At 37.5% G+C, this 19667-nt stretch overlaps 1 protein-coding gene across 1 annotated transcript; it reads right to left on the bottom strand.

The window, feature by feature from the left end:
• Positions 1–1485: 1485 nt before the first annotated feature.
• Positions 1486–15920, bottom strand: gtf3c4 (general transcription factor IIIC, polypeptide 4). The gene is made up of 5 exons (XM_059358438.1): positions 15606–15920; positions 9129–10874; positions 7878–8008; positions 5566–5654; positions 1486–1729 (listed from the first exon to the last, which is right to left on the bottom strand). The coding sequence occupies exons 1-5, from the start codon at positions 15918–15920 to the stop codon at positions 1665–1667; spliced, it is 2346 nt and encodes a 781-aa protein (XP_059214421.1). The 3' UTR covers positions 1486–1664.
• Positions 15921–19667: the final 3747 nt, after the last annotated feature.

Below are 19667 nucleotides of genomic sequence, written 5' to 3'. Positions count from 1 at the left end.
TTAATGCCACATGGGCTGCAACTAAACACTCAACTAAACCCTCTGAATTAACCCTGAGATCAGGCTCAGTTCAGTTGGTACACTGTGAAAGAATAACAGCAAGTAATTTCACTAAATTATCATCAAATTTACACAAGCAGTAAATTTTCTTAATAGGATATTTTGCAGCCCTTTTGCCCTGCCTGTTCATTCATGGATGCTTTTTGCAGCTGTAGTCTTATAACTAATGTTACCACCAGTCCTGCTCAGGATAATGTGATAAATGATTCACTTTCTAGTAAAGTGGAAGACATCCCTTTCTTCCCCAAAAGAATCTTCCCCGAGTCTAGGGCCAATAAATGCCACCACTGGGTAAAAAAATGTAGGCTTTAAAAAAAAAAAAAAAAAAAGTTCCCCTTTCATGAAGTCCTGTGTTTGGAGCTGAGCTGCCTGCTCTCTCCTCGCCCCGGGGCAGGCTATCATCTCCAGTGACACCAGAGGGAGGGCAGACCCCACCCCACCTCTGCCGGGGCTGCTGATGTAAGGGATGAGAGGCGGCGGAGGAGAGAGGAGGCTCTGCTGCTGGCCCCGCTCTCTCAGGTCCAGCTTCCTCTTTGATCACCGGCCACCGACCTCCGTGTCCCCCAAACAAGGAGCCGGGGCCGGGAACACGCCGCCGAGCCTGAACCCCCAACCCTTCAGCTCTTGTTCCCTCCGAATATGAAAAAAAGGGTTAATTGTATTTAACAATATGCTCTCTAACCCCCCCATCACCGCCACCCTCCCCTCCTTGATTAGAATTAGAATCACATCTGGCGCCATGTTCTGTCCCTCATTACTGCTGAATCTCATTACAAGCCGCTCCCACGGGAAGGACCGCGCCGGGTTTTTAAGCACACTTTTCGCTTTCTTCCTGCCACTAGCTCATCTCATCTGCCTCGCCGCTCCTTCTCTTCTGCGTTTACATTAGCGGAAGTCCTCATCTGAGAGAATGACTGAGCACCACCACACACCTCCCTCCCTCCACCCTCCTCCTCCCTCCCGGAGCTTGGAAATTGTTTTACAGTGCCAATTAAAGTAGGTATGTTGAGTTTTTTCCACAGTATGTATTATTCAGAGTGTATTATTTGTTGCGCTCAGAAAAAGAAGAAAAAAAAAAAAAAACCCTCTCACTAAAATAGGACTAGCAGAATAAGTTCCACTTACTTGCAATAAAAACTACACCAAAGGTTCAGAAATATAGTCAACATAAGGAAAATGAGGGAGCTTATTTATGGTGCCCTGAAGTCCTACTGAATAATAGAAACCTCCACATATAACCACGTTTTAAACTTTGTTTCTTTGCACCCTTGTGCAAACACTCTGCGTCTGACTGGGAATTGATTTTTAGATGAGAGAAAATAAAGAAATCTGTAAAGTTTGAGTCCAAAATGTTTTACCTCAGTGAAATATTAATTTAAAGCCATGGCAGGGGGAAACCGTTTCTTTGAAATGAGCGTTAGAACGTATAATCAAAGCCTTTTATTTGCACTTTTCAAGATAGCAATATAAAGTAATAAAAACATGAACAAAATACTTGAAATAAAAAAATTGTAGCAGTGATGTCTGACAAAAGTGGACCCTGCGCCAGAGTGCGGAGCTCTGAGGTCGCAGGGAAGCCCTGAGGTTCCTCCCATCGTTCAGCTCTAGATCATCGGCGAGTCGCAGAGCGTGCAGGGCGCCTGCAGGATCTTCCTTATCCACTCTGGATCTGCGGGGAGAGGAAACAAGTCGCGTTTATACGGATGGTTTCTAAATATGACACGACCCTAAAGACGTGTTCAAATCTAGCCCGAACAAAACATTTCTGTGACCACCATGTGTGTTTGAGAGCTCAAAAAAGACAATAAGTTTAGGAGTTTAATATAGTAAAAGCCAACAACAACACATGTGGTTTTAAATCCAAATATAAAAAGAAGATAAAATGTGCAAGATGCTTTGAGACGGGAGCTGAGGTGATATTGATTCTGACACAACTGCACAGACCTGCAGCTCAAATAGGCTGGAACAAGCAGAGGAGCCGTGCCTCAGGTGCTCCACACTGATAAAGACCTGAGGGCTGAACTATGGAGCAAGTTCAACAGAGTTTCAACAAAGCCGAAAGCTCCATTCAGAGACAACGGCTACCATAAAGGTGGTTATTAACGGTTTTTGTTAACCCAGACTTCTGCACGTCATTTAACTTTACTAGAAACACAAACTGTCGTGCATCGCCTACGTCTGCCTATGAAGACTGCGGAAAAATTATTACAACAAAAAGAAACACTAGAGACGCGGCAGAAAGTGTGTAAATTCATACCTAAATATATGTATTTCACGACTTGATGCACTCTCAATGCAAACTGTTTATCTCCATCTACAGATACTGATATCTAATACTGAGCTCATCCTGCATTATAACAAATGGGGCCTATCTATTTAATTCAATTTTTTTTTTTTTTGTTTTCTTACTATATTATATAAATTATACACTGGTATAACTCCTGTTAAACCTTTGACCAATTTGTTCCTGAACTGTGATTCCTGTTCATTTTCAAGATTTTCTTTACAAAGTTGCTGCTGCAGGATTTACTTATTTATTTATGTTTATATTTTAAATAAATAACAATAAAACAAATTTATATCTATGTCTTTATTAGTTACATTTTGTTTTGAAAAAGTTAGGAAAGCAATAGAAAAATGATCCTAGCAACTTCACAGTTTATTAATTCATGGTAAAAAATTTAGTTTTTGACCAAATCAAAGTGAAATTATTTGTCATTAATTGAATACCTATCTATGATAAATACCAATAGACTATTGTTCTATTAGCTGCAATACACCAGCAGTGTAAAACACACTTCCGGGCTGAGCATAAAACCATAATCTAAAGTAATAACATAATAGTTTGAAGTAGTGCATTTAATATGCAATTAAATATCACACTGACTAATGACATAGTGAGATGCTAATGCACGCTTCCTGCAACTTTATAGGACAATAGTTCAGTTACAGACAGAACAACCTGATGATGCATTCATGTGCTGCAGGCAAATATTGCAGGAATCATGCCTAATATATCCGACAAAATCCATTTTATGTTTTCAGCATTTAACTTCAAGTATTTCGGCCTGTGATCTAGTTTCAGTAAACTGAGTCTTGGTCAAAATGACCACAGAAATGACTGAGAGATTTACATGCTCTTTAGTAACCTGGTTACAGCAGTGCAGACTTTGGATGGAATTATCTAGAACACAAGGATGTATCACTGTGTAGCGTATTGATCTTTCCCGTCATTCTGCCAGATACTTTCCCTGTCTGAAGTCTTTGTCATGCACATGTTCACATGTAAAAAAGCCAATTAGAAACCCGGTTACGCGTACACGTGGCAAAGAAATCAACTTTCTTCCTTGTGAAAAGTCGGTATAATGAGACAGATTTCTGATAGATACATACATGAGAATCTTTCCTTTGTGCATCTGCCCAAATGGCATGACTGAATTAGAACTACGTACTTGTTTCAAGTGAATTTTTACATATTTGTTGTTGTCAAGTAAAATGAAACTTTGTTTGCTTTTCACTTTTCAACTGACTTTAACCCACATTTGACTCACCGTGGCCTCGTTTTTTAAACTGCAGTGTATAAAACCCCTGGCTCCAAAAAGGAATGAATGTTTAAACTATTTAAATAAAACCGTTTGTAATGATCTGCTAACCCTTTGTGACATTTATTCAACTGAAAACAGTAGAATGAGATTATATCTTGTTTTTGTAAAACACTCTGAATTTGATTAATTCTATTTTTGTTCACCGTTTGCACAACATCCCAAATTTTTTGGATTCAGGGTTATAGAGAGAATTAGGGAGAACAAAATCAAAATTGAAACAAAAATATCTTTTGTGCAGTATAAAACAATTATCATGCCATACATCAGGGATTACCAAAAGTGTGGTGCGTGGACCCCGAGGGGTGCACGAGCTGCCGCTAGGGGGTGCGCGAGATGAAAAATGTAATGGCAGTCTGATAATTACACAATTACATTTTTTCCCCACACAATAAAGACGTGTAAATAAACATTTCCTTTGTAAAATGTAAAATCAAAAACTGTAATACTAATTAATTAATAAATGCAGGCTATTCAAAATAGAAGTAGACGTTATGTTCTTTCATTTTTCCAACCTGTGTTATGATGACGGGGTTGTTTAGCTCCACGTCATTTAAACTTGCTGCAATTTTTGTTCAAAGCGGCTCAAAATATTATAACATTTTCCCAACTAATGTGCTTTCTGCCTCTGATCCTGAGCCTGTCATCATCCTCTTTGCTCTTAAAAAGTGGAAGCTTGCACCATAACTTTGTTGCATTATATTGAAATTGTGTTTCAGATGAATTCAAATGCGAGAGCGCATTGTTGTGATCGTGATTAGTTTCTTATGTGTGTTCCGGTCATTTGAGCATGATTAAACATGCCGCCTTTAATATGGCGATAAAAAATCTTATTGCATTTGTTTTTTTTTTGAAGGTGTGGGGGATTCGGGGGTGCGTCAACCCGGTTGGGACATAGAAGGGGGTACGCAGCTAAAAAAGTTTGGGAACCGCTGCCATACATCGTTAAAAAAGGAGGAAGTGCAAGTTACATTTCTTTGCAAAAACTGATATAAAATGGACAAAAATGTTCCATCTGCCCACAAGTGTTTGCAATATTGTTTTTAAATGTTGGCTCCAAATTCTATACATATTAAAGTATTTACCTTTTCACAACCTCTACTTCCAACATCTCTTGACCTCTCTCCTCTGCTCTGTGTAAGCAGCCTGCAGTTCTGTTAAAGTTTCACTGAATTTCTGTCACGTGACTGTTCGTCTTAGTGGAGTCATTCATGGCTTCCAAAAGTTGTGCGGAAAATCATAGAATTTAATAGGTTTTTAAGTTTTAGTTGTTATTTTACAGGATCTGGTTAGTGCAAAGGATTTCAAATACGACCTGTAGAATAAAGTATAGTATAGTATAGTATAGTATAGTATAGTATAGTATAGTATAGTATATTTTAAGCTTCTTTTTAGTTACTTTTACTGACAGAAGCGTTTGTCACACATGACAGCTCATTGCAAGTTAAAAATTAGATAATGTCATATTTCGCAGTTTTTGTCTATGATAAATAGTGTAATTTGCCAGATTTTTAAAAAAGAAAACATGCCATTCAAACCAACCGGTGGATTTGGATTGCAACCAAACTTTTTTAGGATTAGACTACAACTGTAAAATATGGGAAAACCTGAGATAAGATTTTTGAACAATGATTCAATTCAAATTTAAGGAGGCAGCAAAAAAAATCCCTGTCACATATCCCCCCTCCAAAAAAAGCAAACAATTAAAACAAAACAACAGTTAATTTTACACAAGAATTCGTGTTAGGTATGTTCGAGATTTTTGACCGACTCGAAATCCAAAATGTGGAGCGATGACGATCTGAGTGCGATGAAGGCCGACGTTGAAGGTGACAGGAGGAGAAGGCTGATGGAGAGTGTGACTGTGAAACGGAGGTGGAGAGAGATAGAAAGTGGCGCTTACCCTCAGGCTCTGGCAGTCTGGCAACGGTATCCAGCAGGAGGCAACGTCTGAACGTCAGCGTCTGGCAGGCCTGGTATGACAACACACACCTGGAGGAGAGCGAGAGAAAGGCATTAGAGAGCTGGCTGGCAGGGACAGAGACATGCACACACACACACACACACACACATTCTTGTACTTCTATCTTTGTGAGGGCCCTCATTGGAATAGTGAGTTCCCTAGCAAGGTTATAATGGTTTTGAATTTTTCATTAGTTTTAGTTTTAATTTCGTTGTGAATTTTTGTTTTCAAATTCAGTTGTTAGTTTTAATGAGTTCTTAGAGTGAGTTTCCTAGTTTTAGTTTATTTTAGTTTTTGAAATGCTTTAGTTTTAGTTTAGTTTTTATTAGTTTTAGTTTTTTGTAATGTGGTATTTGTTGGGTGGGAGATTAAAAGAGGCCACAGTAAATTTAGCCTTTATTACATTTGTCTTATCCATCTTCATTATGTATGAAAAAAGTTGACAAAGACGAAAACGAAGGACATTTTCACTATAATTCGTTATTTTTAGTTCGTTTTGTAACCACACAGTACAGTTTCAGTTAGTTATCATTTTTTTTAAACTCTCACTTTTATTTCAGTTATCGCAAATGTTTTTTCAATTCTAGTTTCCGTTATTTCGTTTCGTTTTTTTATAATAACATGGTTCCCTAAATGCCCAACCCTAACCCTAACATAAACCTAATTTTACCTTTACCCTAAAATAAAGTCTGAAATCTAAAAAAAAAAGCTTTTAACGAAGTGAGGACCGGCCGAAATGTCCTCACTCTGTTGGTTAAAAAATGTGTTCTGGTCCTCACTATGTAGGATGTACAAGAACACACACACACACACACACACACACACACACACACAAAAGTAGAGCAGAAACAGCACTGAGGTGCGACTGACGGGCACACATTTCCCTCTCGGTGCCCGCCAGAGGCTCCACCACCACCACCACCCAGCTAGCGAGGAGGCAGGAGAAATGTTTGACAGACAATATTTATGAGACGATGAGAGTGGTGCATGGGTAAATATCAAAGGGTGGGAGGCTTGATTACTGCTCCGTGAAGATAAATAAACCGTCAAAGAAGGCATTTGGCATTAAGATTCAATTTATGTCCTGGCAGGCTTAAGCTAATAAAAAACATCTTTAGTGGATTGGATTTGAACTCGTGGAGGAGGAGTGATCTCTATTCTGCCCTACAAAGCCTAACTGCAGTAACTACACAAAGGGTGAAACAGAAAAAATGCTTTAAAGTTTTTTAACGTTTTTTAACCCATTTAGGCCTAAAACGCCTGGAAAAAATGCCTGTAAAACCTATGGGCGATTAAAAAAAAAAAACTAAAACCTGAAGTTCTTCTGGAAAAATCAACAGAAGTGTCAACGCATACTAAATAATAGATTTTTCAGCCTCTGTAGCAGATAGAAATGAAATTCAAAAAGTATTTGAGAGCTTATAGCTGTTATATCTGAGCTCCCTCCGCTATAGTCGTCTTCCGCCATGATTTTAAAGTTCTGGAAAAGTCCCATGTTGCATTGCGACACTCCCACATGTATTCTGATGCATTTCATTGGCCAAGAGACCGAAAATAGGTGGAAAAAACGACGTATCTGCTTTCCCGGCTTTAATGGTAGAATAACACAACAGCGCCAGCCAAATAGGTTATAGGTAGGTAAGTGATATGATACTAATTAATACATGTATTGATGATGTAATTTTTATGCTCAAAATCATGACGATTTATTTGACCTTTGACCCAAAAAATGTTACTGCACTCTGGTTTTGCTGTAAAAGGTTCTAATCCTGATGCACAAAGTGCAGTAACTCCAGTGTTTTTGTCTTCTTTCAGCTTTTATATTTTGTTTTCAGTGAATAAACATTTTCAAATTGATTTTGTTAGAAGTGTGTTTAACAACTCTATTCACAGATTTGTGTATTTTAGACTTAATATTATAAAGTAATGTTATATTTTAGTCTTAATTTGTTATCTCACTTTTTAACTTAATCACTATGTAGATAATAATTTCCCTAAATTAAATAAACTTATAATTTTTATTATTCTTTTCTTCACTATTCAACACAATGAAGAAATACAAGACTACACTGTATCACAGTCAAAGTTTAGCTTTAGTTTTCAGTTGGATTTTGTAGTTACTGCAATTTTTACATATTATTCCTCTGAAATAAAGCAAAATTGAAATCTAAAACTTTGTCACAAGATAAAACAGACATCAAGGACCAAAAATGTAGTTACTGCAGTTAGGCTTTGTAGGGCAGTATTAATACCTGAGCCACATGTGACCATTTTCACAGACTGCTTGTCTGTGGTCGGAGAAGGGCAGCACGGCCTGACACAGGCTGCAGCGCTCCAAGAACGTCTGCTTGTTCATCTTCTTCTTGATGTGGCCAATCAGGACCTGAGGAAGAAGACACAAACACAGAGAGAGGGTGTAAGTGAGTTTAATGCTTCTAAAGGCTGAATTATTTTCATTTTAAGCTGACCTGAAACACTTACAGTCATGGAAAAAATTATTAGACCCTTGTTTTCTTCAATGTCTTGTTCATTTTAATGCCTGGTACAACTAAAGGTCCATTTGTTTGGACAAATATAATGATAACAACATCAATATCTCATAAGAGTTTAATTTAAGAGCTGATATCTAGACATTTTCCATGGTTGTGTTGATAATGATTTTGGTTATTATGACTACAATACTATAACATGACTGTGTATCAGAGATATAGGGAATTAGAGCCCGACAGATATATGGGTTGACAGATATTATCGGCCGATATTGGTCCATGAAAGGCATATTGGTATCGGTGTATATGCTGTCTGATATGTGCTGTTATTAAAACTTTTTTTACAGAATATAATAAGGAAATGTTTTATAAATGGTCTTGGGAAACCCTTACGGCACTACGTCAAGAAGTAGGAATGTTGCCAATATCATGATATGCATTTTTTTTACTCATAAAATATATATATATATATATATATATATATATATATATATATATATATATATATATACAGTACAGGCCAAAAGTTTGGACACACCTTCTCATTCAATGCGTTTTTCTTTATTTTCATGACTATTTACATTGCAGATTCTCACTGAATGCATCAAAACTATGAATGAACACACATGGAATTATGTACTTAACAAAAAAAGTGTGAAATAACTGAAAACATGTCTTGTATTTTAGATTCCTCAAAGTAGCCACCCTTTGCTTACTAGAATATAAGACATGATTTCAGTTATTTCACACTTTTTTGTTAAGTACATAATTCCACATGTGTTCATTAATAGTTTTGATGAATCTACAATGTAAATAGTCATGAAAATAAAGGAAACGCATTGAATGAGAAGGTGTGTCCAAACTTTTGGCCTGTACTGTATATATATATATATATATATATATATATATATAACCCTAACCCTAACCCATAACACCCCTACACCAAGTCACCCTGAACAGAATAAAATAAAGATCACAACATTAGTAGGAAGAAGCCGAGTCGCTGAGTTTTACCTCTGACGCTCTGTCGTTAGAGTCTTTGGAGAGGTACTCCACCAGGCCGCAGGTGGGGATGCTGGTGTTCTGAGCAATCCAGGTGTTGAGGTACACCACCCCCAGCACCTTCTTCATGTTTTCTCTCATCATGTGGGTCTCTACAGCGTTGATCCAGGCCTGGACCTCCGCCATCTGCTCCACCCGATTCTCCTCCTTCTCCTTTTTCACATCACCGGGCTCGGCTTCCTCTCGCGCCGCGTCTCCTTCGTCCTTTCCGTCCTCCCCGTCCTCGTCTTCCACGTCCCTCACGAACACCTTGTTCTCCTCGTGTGTCGGTTTCCAGCGGTGATCTGTGGGAGGCAGCTGTAGCGACTGGTAAAGCATGCGCACCAAAAAGAGCTTGAAACGCCACAAGTAGGGCGAGTCTACCTCCTGGATCTTCTGATCCAGGTCTTCCAGCAGCGACGCGGGGATGCACTTGTTTTTCAGAATTTGCCACCTCACAAGATCGAGCAGATCGGTCATTTTGTACAAGCTCTGCGTGGGGGACTTGAGCAGAAGTGCTGCTGCTGTTTCTGGCGTTTTCAGGGTCACAAAGTGAACCTGGTAGGTCCTGTTAGTCGGATGATAGCCAGCAACCATACCTTGTGTGCTTGCAAGTGCGATATACGCTCCATTCCTGCTCACTGCGATCCCATGAATCCTCCTTCCTGTTAGGTTCTCAGGCCGCAGCATGTCCTCCTGTTTGAAAATCAAAGTGTTCTCTGTAAATGTCGGCGTCAGCTTTTTTATCCACCCGTCTACAGAACATGTGTATACTGCAACGCCTTGATGGCTGATCGCCAGCGAGACCACGGGAAGCGAGTGCAGCCCGGCCACGTGAGAGTTGTGCACGTTTAGTCCGGCCGGTGAAATCATGAGCAGACACCAGAAGACGTAGCAGCCGCGCGACGCCACGATGAGGCTGCAGCTGGACTTCTGGATCGGGTGGATCATCGGGACACATTTGAGGTTTTCCACCGCGATCTCGTCGCACTCCTTCCACAGGATGACGGGGTGACGGAGGGTGAAGTAGCCCTTCACCCCCGACAGGCTGACCGGCATGATCTTGACGGGTCCCACCTCGCTGCCGATGATCAGGCCGCTCATCCGCCGATCCGCGCTTTCATACTCCCACCAGGCCAAGTCGCTGGGTCTCGTCACACCCGACTCGATGATGTCATAGAACACGACATCTGCCGCGTTCAAAAACGGCAACACAAACTTCCACAAAACGAGGTCCCCGTTTTCCATCAGGACGGCGAGGAGGACCATCTCCATGTCTTTGCACGTGTTGTCCGGCTGAGCCTGTTTGGTCGTGTAAACACTCGACCACTCCATCCTCAGAGGAGTCTGCATGCGGAAGCGCCGCTGCAGCTCGTCGAAGTCCAGCAGGTTAGCCTGCGGGGGCTTGTTGTCTTTTTTGGAGTAGCCTCGCTCCTTTAGCCTCTCGCTGTACTTTTTGGTGAGATCCACGAGCATGTTCCACTCGAGACGCTTGTGGCTGTTGTGAATGGTGAGTCTGTGGTCGAGTGTTAGGCAAGCGAGCAGACAGCGCCCGCTAGACTCACAACCTAACGGAGACCAGCTGGCGTATTTTATTCCTTTGTGCGTTCCTAGTGATGGGTTCATCACTCTGTCGGCCAGAAACACTTGCCTTACTGTGGGGTCTGGATGGGAGGAGAACTTCTCCATGGCTTCTTCTAGCTCTGCTGCGGGTCCCACCTTCACAGGTCAAAACACAAAAGGAAAGCAATATTTATTAACTATGAAAAAGTAACATGTGCTGTAATATAATTTTTTTTTTTAATGTAGCGCATCGTGATACATCAGGGAATGGAACCGCATTGAATCGTGGACTAGATAATCAAATTGAATCGAATCGTGAGACCATTGAAGATGCACAGCCCTAATAGACACACACAGAAAGGCAACCCTAATATATATATATATATTTATTAGGGTTGCCAAAAGTATCGATACTCAAAGAAATATCGATACCAAAACATTGTATCCGGATACAATACTCATTTTCAAAAGTATCGAGTATCTGAAGCTGAATTATCATAGTTGCAGTTTCTTTTTGTACAACAGTTTTTTTATTATAAATATTTAACCTGTGGTTCTGTTCATTTTTACATGTTGCATTTTTCTTGTTAATAAAAATATTTCTGTTAAATTTACGGGTCTTTGTTTTTATCCTGGTGGTATCGAAAATGGTATCGAGTTGAAAATTCTAGTATTGTGACAACCCTAATATATATATATATATATATATATATATATATATATATATATAATGTGGTGCAACTGTCAGTTATATCACTTTTGACCTGTTGCAACAATTAAATCGCTCCTCAAATGTACCTTTTGCCTCTGTCCATATAGAGTTAATTTACTGACTTTTGCATCTATATCTGCTACAACACTGCCCTAAGAGCTAAACTTCTAACTTCTGAGAAATTGCAAAGATTCTTAAGAATATGTCGCATGCAGTTGTTGATGTTTCAGTGTTGCTGTGTGATGCAGCAGACAGATAGAATGAGTGCCATCTTCTACGGCTCCCTGCTCACTACCCTGCTATTTAAAAGCGGTTAATCATATCTATAAATGACAGCAGGAAAGCAACTTATCCTGTCTGCCACTGTGCCTAGTGGATTATAAAACTCCGCTCCATCCAGTATTTTATCTGCCAAGTGGATTTTTGGAGTGGAGACGAACCTATAAACAATCATGTTTACACACCAGAGCATCTGCGCAGAGACGGATTTACCACAGCAGAATTGTTTTTGTTTCCCTTTTTATCAACATTTGTATTCCATCGCCTTAATTATCTGCCTTTCAGTTTAGTAAATAATGAAAATAGAGAAACGTCCAACGCTGCCAAACTAATAGCACACAAGTGAATAGTAGCTTGGCTGTGGTTGAGAGGCATGTTTACACAGGTTGCTTAACAAGTCGACAAATAGTAGTAATACTACTGCAACAGACTGACAGATGTCATTCTGTAATTACCTATTCTTTAAACACACGTATGGTACCCATTATCAGTGGTACTAACTTAAAATGGCACTTTAGTTGCTATATTAAACAATATTTTCCAAAACTATTGTTTAAAATATCTTCACTTGATATACAATGTATGGTAAACGCTGCATCATTGTGACGTTTCAATCCATTGACGGCAAATAACACATCTACATGTATTTAACTATCAAAAATGTACTTTTACCTCTGTAAACAAGAGTGTTTTAATAGTGTCTCACCACTGGGAATTGAACTGGTGCACAAGGGTAAATTTGTGTTGTGTCCAGTCTGAGCATGAAACAGTGGTGGAAGAAGTATTCAGATCTCTTAATTAAGTAAAAGTACTAATACCACACTGTGATATGACTTCACTACAAGTAAAAGAACTGCATTCAAAACTTACTGAAGTAAAAAGTACAAAAATATCCGCATCAAAATGTACTTAAAGTATCAAAAGTAAAAGTACTCATTATGCAGAATGACCTCACTCAGGTTGTTTTATATATTCCAAATATATTATTGGATTATTATTATTGATGAATTTATGTAAGCAGCATTTAATTTTATCAAGATAGGGCTAATTTTAAATACTAAATATAATGTTTTGAGTTTTAATTTGAAAAACAATAATTCAAATCACTTGTCTGGATGGATATGTTTTAAATATGTTATTACATTTTTATTATTGATGCATTTATGTAAGCAGTGTTTCAATTTTTTAAAGATATGACTCATTTTAACTACCTAATATACTGTTATGAGTTATCATTTTAAAATAAATGTCTAATCACTTTAAATGTATTATGATTTTCATGTTAAATCTTGGCCCAAAAAGTAACTAGTAACTAAACTTGTCAGCTAAATGTAGTGGAGTAAAAATTACAATATTTGCCTCAAAATGTAGTGTAGTAGAAAGTAGAAAGCAGAAAGTTACATAAAAATAGAAATGAAGTACAAGTACATCAAAGCTGTACTTAAGTACAGTACTTGAATAAATGTACTTAGTTACTTTCCACCACTGGCATGAAACTTCAACATAAACTTGAAGCCCTCCAGTGCATGTATAAGGATAATTAGTAACTATTACTATTACTAATACTATTAGGCATGATTGAACTTTGAAATGGAAAAATCAAATTAGACACAAATCATTGTTCTAAACTGAGTATTAGTAGAGGTCTTAAAACATGTCTGGATGGATTTCATTTAATCTACGAACAAAACCAGCCTGTGCTCGCTTATAAAAGGCTAAACAGTGTGCAGATGATAGTTAGTGAGATTTGAGATTGCATTTCTTCTTCCTCTCCACATGAACTGTTTATCTGCATCCAACCCAAACCTGCTCAAACGTGATTGGACAATACAACTCAGACTACAAAATAGGGCTGGGCAATATATCGATATTAAAGATATATCGATATATTTTTAAATGTGATATGGAATTAGACCATATTGCATAAATCGATATAGTTCAAATTTGAGCTGTGATCCTTGATCCAGGCAAGCTGCTTTATATATATAAATGCTGCCCTTACGAGGGTATATCATATTTAGTTATTTTGTAATGTTAGTTATTCTTTTCTCATATAAATATATTTATTTAAGAAAAACATTGGCCTATTTTATTTCATAGGCTTTTATTTAAGATATTTTTATTTAAATGTACACTTTATGGAGCTTTGATTTAAAAAAAAAAATGGGACTCCTGTTATACAGTATTTATGTTCACTTAAATAAATGGTTTCAATAAAACTACTTGTGACATGTCAGATTTGGCTTTGACTTTTTTCTATGATTTGTTGTTATTTGTATACATGCATATTTTATTTTGTGCGGGCAGTACATTTTATTTATCTTTTTTATTTGAATTAATTTTATCTTATAGTATTTTGTTCAATTGTTTACTTCATCTCTGTATTATTGTTATCTATTTATTGTTGTGCAGCACTTTGAAAACCTTGTGTTTGCTAAAAGTGTGCTATATAAATAAAGTGGATTGGATTGACTTATCTGACTGACTATATCGGGATATATATTGTATATCGATATTCAGTCTAATTATATTGGGATATAACTTTTGATCTCCCAGCCCTAGGAGAGACTGAGACCATTACATAAAGATGAGCACATGATACGGGTGAAATTTGAAAGTTAGGTCACTCCTTTTAACCCTCTTGTTATGTTCATTTCTCAGGAACAGCAAAAATGTTGGTGGTTCAATTTGACCATTATCCAAAAGTGTCACAAACCAAAAAATCCGAATAAACATTGTTTATATTTCATGTTTAACTTGATTACTAACCATTTCAATCAATATTTAGTGCAATGGTGTTCTTTACTTCTCACAGATCATGGTTTATTGAAAACAATTCACTGTTTTTTAATAAAAATGCACGTTATTGGAAAGACCTACATATAAAAGTAGTAATAGTTTTACATGGCATATATGTTGATTACACTTATTTAGCCAAGCAGAAGAAGTTTTCATTAAAAAAATACTTTTACTATTTTATTTTTTAGATATTTAAACTTTGAAATGGTTCAATTTGACCTGCAACATAAGGGGAAGGTTTTAATTCTGTTTCCTAACACAACACATCAGTGTGTCAGATGCAGACAGTCTTTATCGGAGTGTTTGTGAACTTGCATTAAAAATTGAGTGTTTACTAGCTGAAGTTTTTCCTGCTAACGTGTCAGTGCTACCTGTCTCCAGCCTTTTATTTTAATGAAGCAGCAAACAGGTCGTCACCCTGTTAAAATAATCGCCCAACTCATTTTATCAAGTTTTGCAGGAAACACAAAAAACTTCACCAAAAGTGTAACATATGACATTTATTGATCATTTCACTCAAAAAGGATGTAACAAAGGATGGCTATTGCCATAGTAATAACACTGTGTGTAAATTATGTAACTTAAGAGAAATAAATGACTTAGGCATTTTTTTGAACATGCCTTTGTGACTTAAGCAAGATATGGTAGCACTTTATTTTGAAGGTGTCTACATAAGAGTCACACAAGCCTGTCAGAAACATGACATGACAAGTATCATGAGCATTAATGTTACTTCAAAGTGTCATTAATGTTCATGACACATCCCATGTCATGTTTATGACACGCTCATGTCACTCTTATGTAGACACCTTCAAAATAAAGTGTTACCAATATTAGTGTCAACAATAAAACACTGATAAACTATATATTATATATATATATATATAATCTCCCTCTAGCTCTTCTTTGCTGGGTTCTTATCTGATGCCTATGAATGAGGCAAATTGTCAAAGAAGTGATGATCTTAAAGAGGTAAAATCACATGATCTGATCAACTGAGGATGTAGGCGAAAAAACAACAATAATTTTGACAAAAAATGACTTAGGCGATTATTTTAACAGTGTGACGAGATGGTGCAACACTGGTGGATATTTACCCGCATTGTTAAGGCTTCTGTCGGGACGGGGATGGAGGTCCTGTGCAGGGTGAGCTCCTGTTTGTTGCTGTGCACATCACACACCAGCTCCATCACTGACATGGAGCTGGTGGTGCACACAGCCAGGCGGTGGTCCTGCGACCAGCTGAGCGGCTGCAGCCCGCTGACCGGGGCCATGAGCGCCACCACGGGGTCCCGCTTGACCGGAACATCCTCCGGACTTATGAGCAGGTCGTCCTCGCTCTCCGGCTCCGTCTTAATCACTACATTTCTAGGGAGAGAAGGCGCCGAAGCTGACGGACTGGCAGCCGCCATGTTTTTCCTGTGGTGGAAGTGACGCCGTCGAGCGGGAGGAGAAGGAGGAGGGACTTCCTCCGCGGAGTTAAATAGTCAAGTCATATACAATCTATGAGTCAAGTCAAGTATAGTTTATTTGTCCCTGTGTTGCCCTGTGTTTATTTTGGATCTCTGTTTTGGAATTGATGTTTGTCTGATTTTGTGTGTGTTTTTTCTTTCTGTAACCCCTGGATAATAATGTATATATATTGTAAATTGTTATTGTGAATACAAATAATAATAATAATAATAAATAAATAAATAAATAAATAAATAAAAAGTCCCAACTTGGGCAATTTGGTTGCAGTCTAGGTCAAGGATGGGCAACTGGAAGCCAGGGGGCCACATACAGTTAGTGGGTTTTTTTTTAATTTGCTTTAAACATTTTGTATTCCTATTTATACTGGTATTCATGCATTTGAGCATGAAATATGTTAAGTTACTGCACTGTAAACATATTTAAAATTGCAGTTTCATCATATCTGTTGAAGTGCACGGTCCTATATGTGGCCCTGTGGTAATGTCCATGAAAAGTTGTGGCCCCATCCAGCATTTAAGTTGCCCATCCCTGGTCTAGGTGTATAAAAGACAAAAAAAACACACATACATAGAACAGATCACAGCCTCAATATATATTGAGGCTGTGATCTGTTCTATGTATGTGTCTAAAAAAAAACAACAACAAACAAAACAATAGTGCAACAGAAGGCAATTCCAGGTGAAGTGTCAACCACATAGGTCCCCAACATCAACAACAACATCATCATCGTCAATATCACACTCATCATCATCATCAGCATCAACATCACCATCATCATTCAACCAGGTTCAGTTTAGAAGTGGGGATGAATAAATATCTGTACCTGTTCTTTTTCACCCTAGGGGCACATAAGCACACACCAGATGGTAGCCAGACAAACTCAGAGCTGAAAGGATGGGTACCGTCTGAACAGATACGCCTAGCTTTCCTCACTACTTGCCCCCAGTACTTTACTTAAATAGTGCATTGATGGCAACTTCTGACAGGTACCAGGGGTTTCCCTACAAACAAAATGTTTTTGGTGTAACATAAAAAATTGGATTTCTTTAAAAATTAATATTGTGCCTCCATTTGAATTAGATCATTTATATATATATGGATAATTTAGACGTATCTGTTTCAGACCCCATATACATAATAATACTTTGGGGTAAATATCATATTCATTGTGCAAAGTGGAGAAAGTAAAGTACCTCAAAATTGTACTTAAGTACAGTACTTGAGTAAATGTACTTAGTTACATTCCACCACTGCAAGCCACTTAAGCTACATGAATGTAAAATCAATGGGAAGAGCAGCAAAACTAACAAAATTACCAGATCAAGTACTTCCACCTACTTTCACCTCCTCTGACCTTTAAATCTTCTTCAGATGAAACAATCTGAGGGAGAGAATCACTCTTTGTTTGAGCTGCTCATAACTCAGGTCCACTCTCAGGCCATAACCTGTGATAAAAGGATATTATTTCATTTTTAGGGGTCAGAGCCAAAAAAAAATGTTGGGAAAGCACTGATCCATTTCATATCTTGGTTTTATCTGACAGTGCATTTATTAGAATCAAAATAATACTCATCACTTGAAATGACAGGGGTGATTAACAGGCATACATACAAGGTGATTGTTGTTGTTTTTGACCTTTAACCCACTGTAGCTTAAAGGAAAAAAAAGTAGCATTGGATCAAACACAGAAAATAACAAACCTGATCTCTGAAATTTTTTCTCTGCTTCACTTGAGTGCCAATCAATCTGCCATTACCCCTGACAGACTGTCAGCATGCATCTAAAGGAATCACAATCAATAACACATGTTAATGAGTAGTGTAATTATCATTACGCACCGTGCATATTAGCAAATTATATTATATATTCATACAGTAATATTTTACATTTTGTATACTGTTTCTTGTATGTCATTTATATGATATTATTATATTATACTGTTTGAAGGACAAACATGGAAAAGGCCAATGAATCTTTTCCATAGGAATGCCATGAAAATTAAAGCAACAACAACGTTCATTTTTTGTGTGTTGATGTCCTCTTCCTTGTGTTGTAAAGATGTTGGTTTATATATATCCTTTATTTAACCAGGTAAAAGTCTCATTGAGATAAAAAAAAAATCTCTTTTCCAAGAGAGACCTTGCCAAGAAAGCAGCATAAAAAGAGACAAGTTACAACATTTAAACACACTTATCATAAACAATTAAATACAAATTCAGCATTACAACAACACTGAAGGAGCCTCAGTAGAGACTTATAAGGAGCAGTCAGACTGACCAAGGGAAGAGATTTCTTTGTCTTTTAGAATTTATTTGAATTCACAGATTGTGATCAGTTCAGACAGTTTCAAGTCCTTTTGCAAATTGTTCCATGATAAAGTGGCGTAACTAAAAGCTTTCTTACCTAACTCCGTTCTCACTCTTGGCACCAGCATCTGTACAATATTTTGAGAGCGTAGACCATGTTGAGTTTGGTTTCGACACATGTATGCACACAGGTATGAGGGGAGCAGCCCAAGAATAGATTTATAGATAAAAACTAACCAATGAGAGAGCCTGTGAACATACAAAGATGACATTTCAGCCGTGGCATACAAAGAACAATGATGCGTGCGATTTCCCAAATTTACTGAATTTCCCCTTGGGGATGAATAAAGTCATTTTGATTTTGATTTTTGAACTTCTTAAGGCTCTGATTAGTTGCATTCATAAAAAGCAGATCACTGTAATCCAGTAGAGGCAAGAAAGTTGTAGAAATCAAATATTTCCTTGACTGATAAGAGAAGCAAGATTTGTTTCTGAAAAAGAATCTTAATTTTAGTTTCAGTTTTGTCACAAGGCTTTCAATATGGGGTTTAAATGACAGCTTCTGATCAATAGTGATCCCTAAGCCTTGACCCTTTCAATTTAATCACCTTGTACTGTAGTTATCTTTGGCAAATTGGATGTCAAGTCTTTGCCATTCAAAAATTATTATTTACTCATTTATTAATATATATACATATATATATATATATATATATATATATATATATGTGTGTGTGTGTGTGTGTGTATACTAATAAATGTATGTATATATATATATATATATGTATATATATACTAATAAATGAGTAAATAAAAGAGAAGATGTTGTAACACTAAGATGCATGAGCAAAAAAATATTTAAAAATGGTTCAAGTAAAAGCCAAATTAAAAAGATAAGTCTTTAGTTTGCTCTTAACCCATTGAGGCCTGAAACGTGTGTAAAACCTCTGGGCGATTTTAAAATCAGCCCCTAAAACCTGAAGTTTTTCTGGAAATTCAACAGAAGTGTCAACGCTTCTACTAAATAATACATTTTTCAGCCTCTGTAGCAGATAGAAATGAAATTCAAAAAGTATTTGAGAGCTTATACAAATACTACAAAACGACGTAAACGCTTTCCAGGCTTCAATGGATTAAACATCTGAAGCGTCTCTGATACCCTCAGGTCTTCAGGGAGGCTCTTCCACAAACATGGACCACAGTAAGAAAACGACGCCTCACCGTGAGTTTTCATTCTAACTTTTGGTTTTATTACAAGACCGCTCCCAGAAGACCTGAGGGTCCTCCAGGGTTCATAGGATAAAAGTAAATCAGATACAGGACTAACACCATTAAGAGATTTATAAACCAGAAAATAATCTTAAAATCAATAATAATCAA

Source organism: Centropristis striata, chromosome 19 (genome assembly GCF_030273125.1).
Source record: "Centropristis striata isolate RG_2023a ecotype Rhode Island chromosome 19, C.striata_1.0, whole genome shotgun sequence".
In the NCBI taxonomy this organism is placed as follows: Eukaryota; Metazoa; Chordata; class Actinopteri; order Perciformes; family Serranidae; genus Centropristis; species Centropristis striata.
This window is presented reverse-complemented; position numbering and strand designations above follow the sequence as displayed.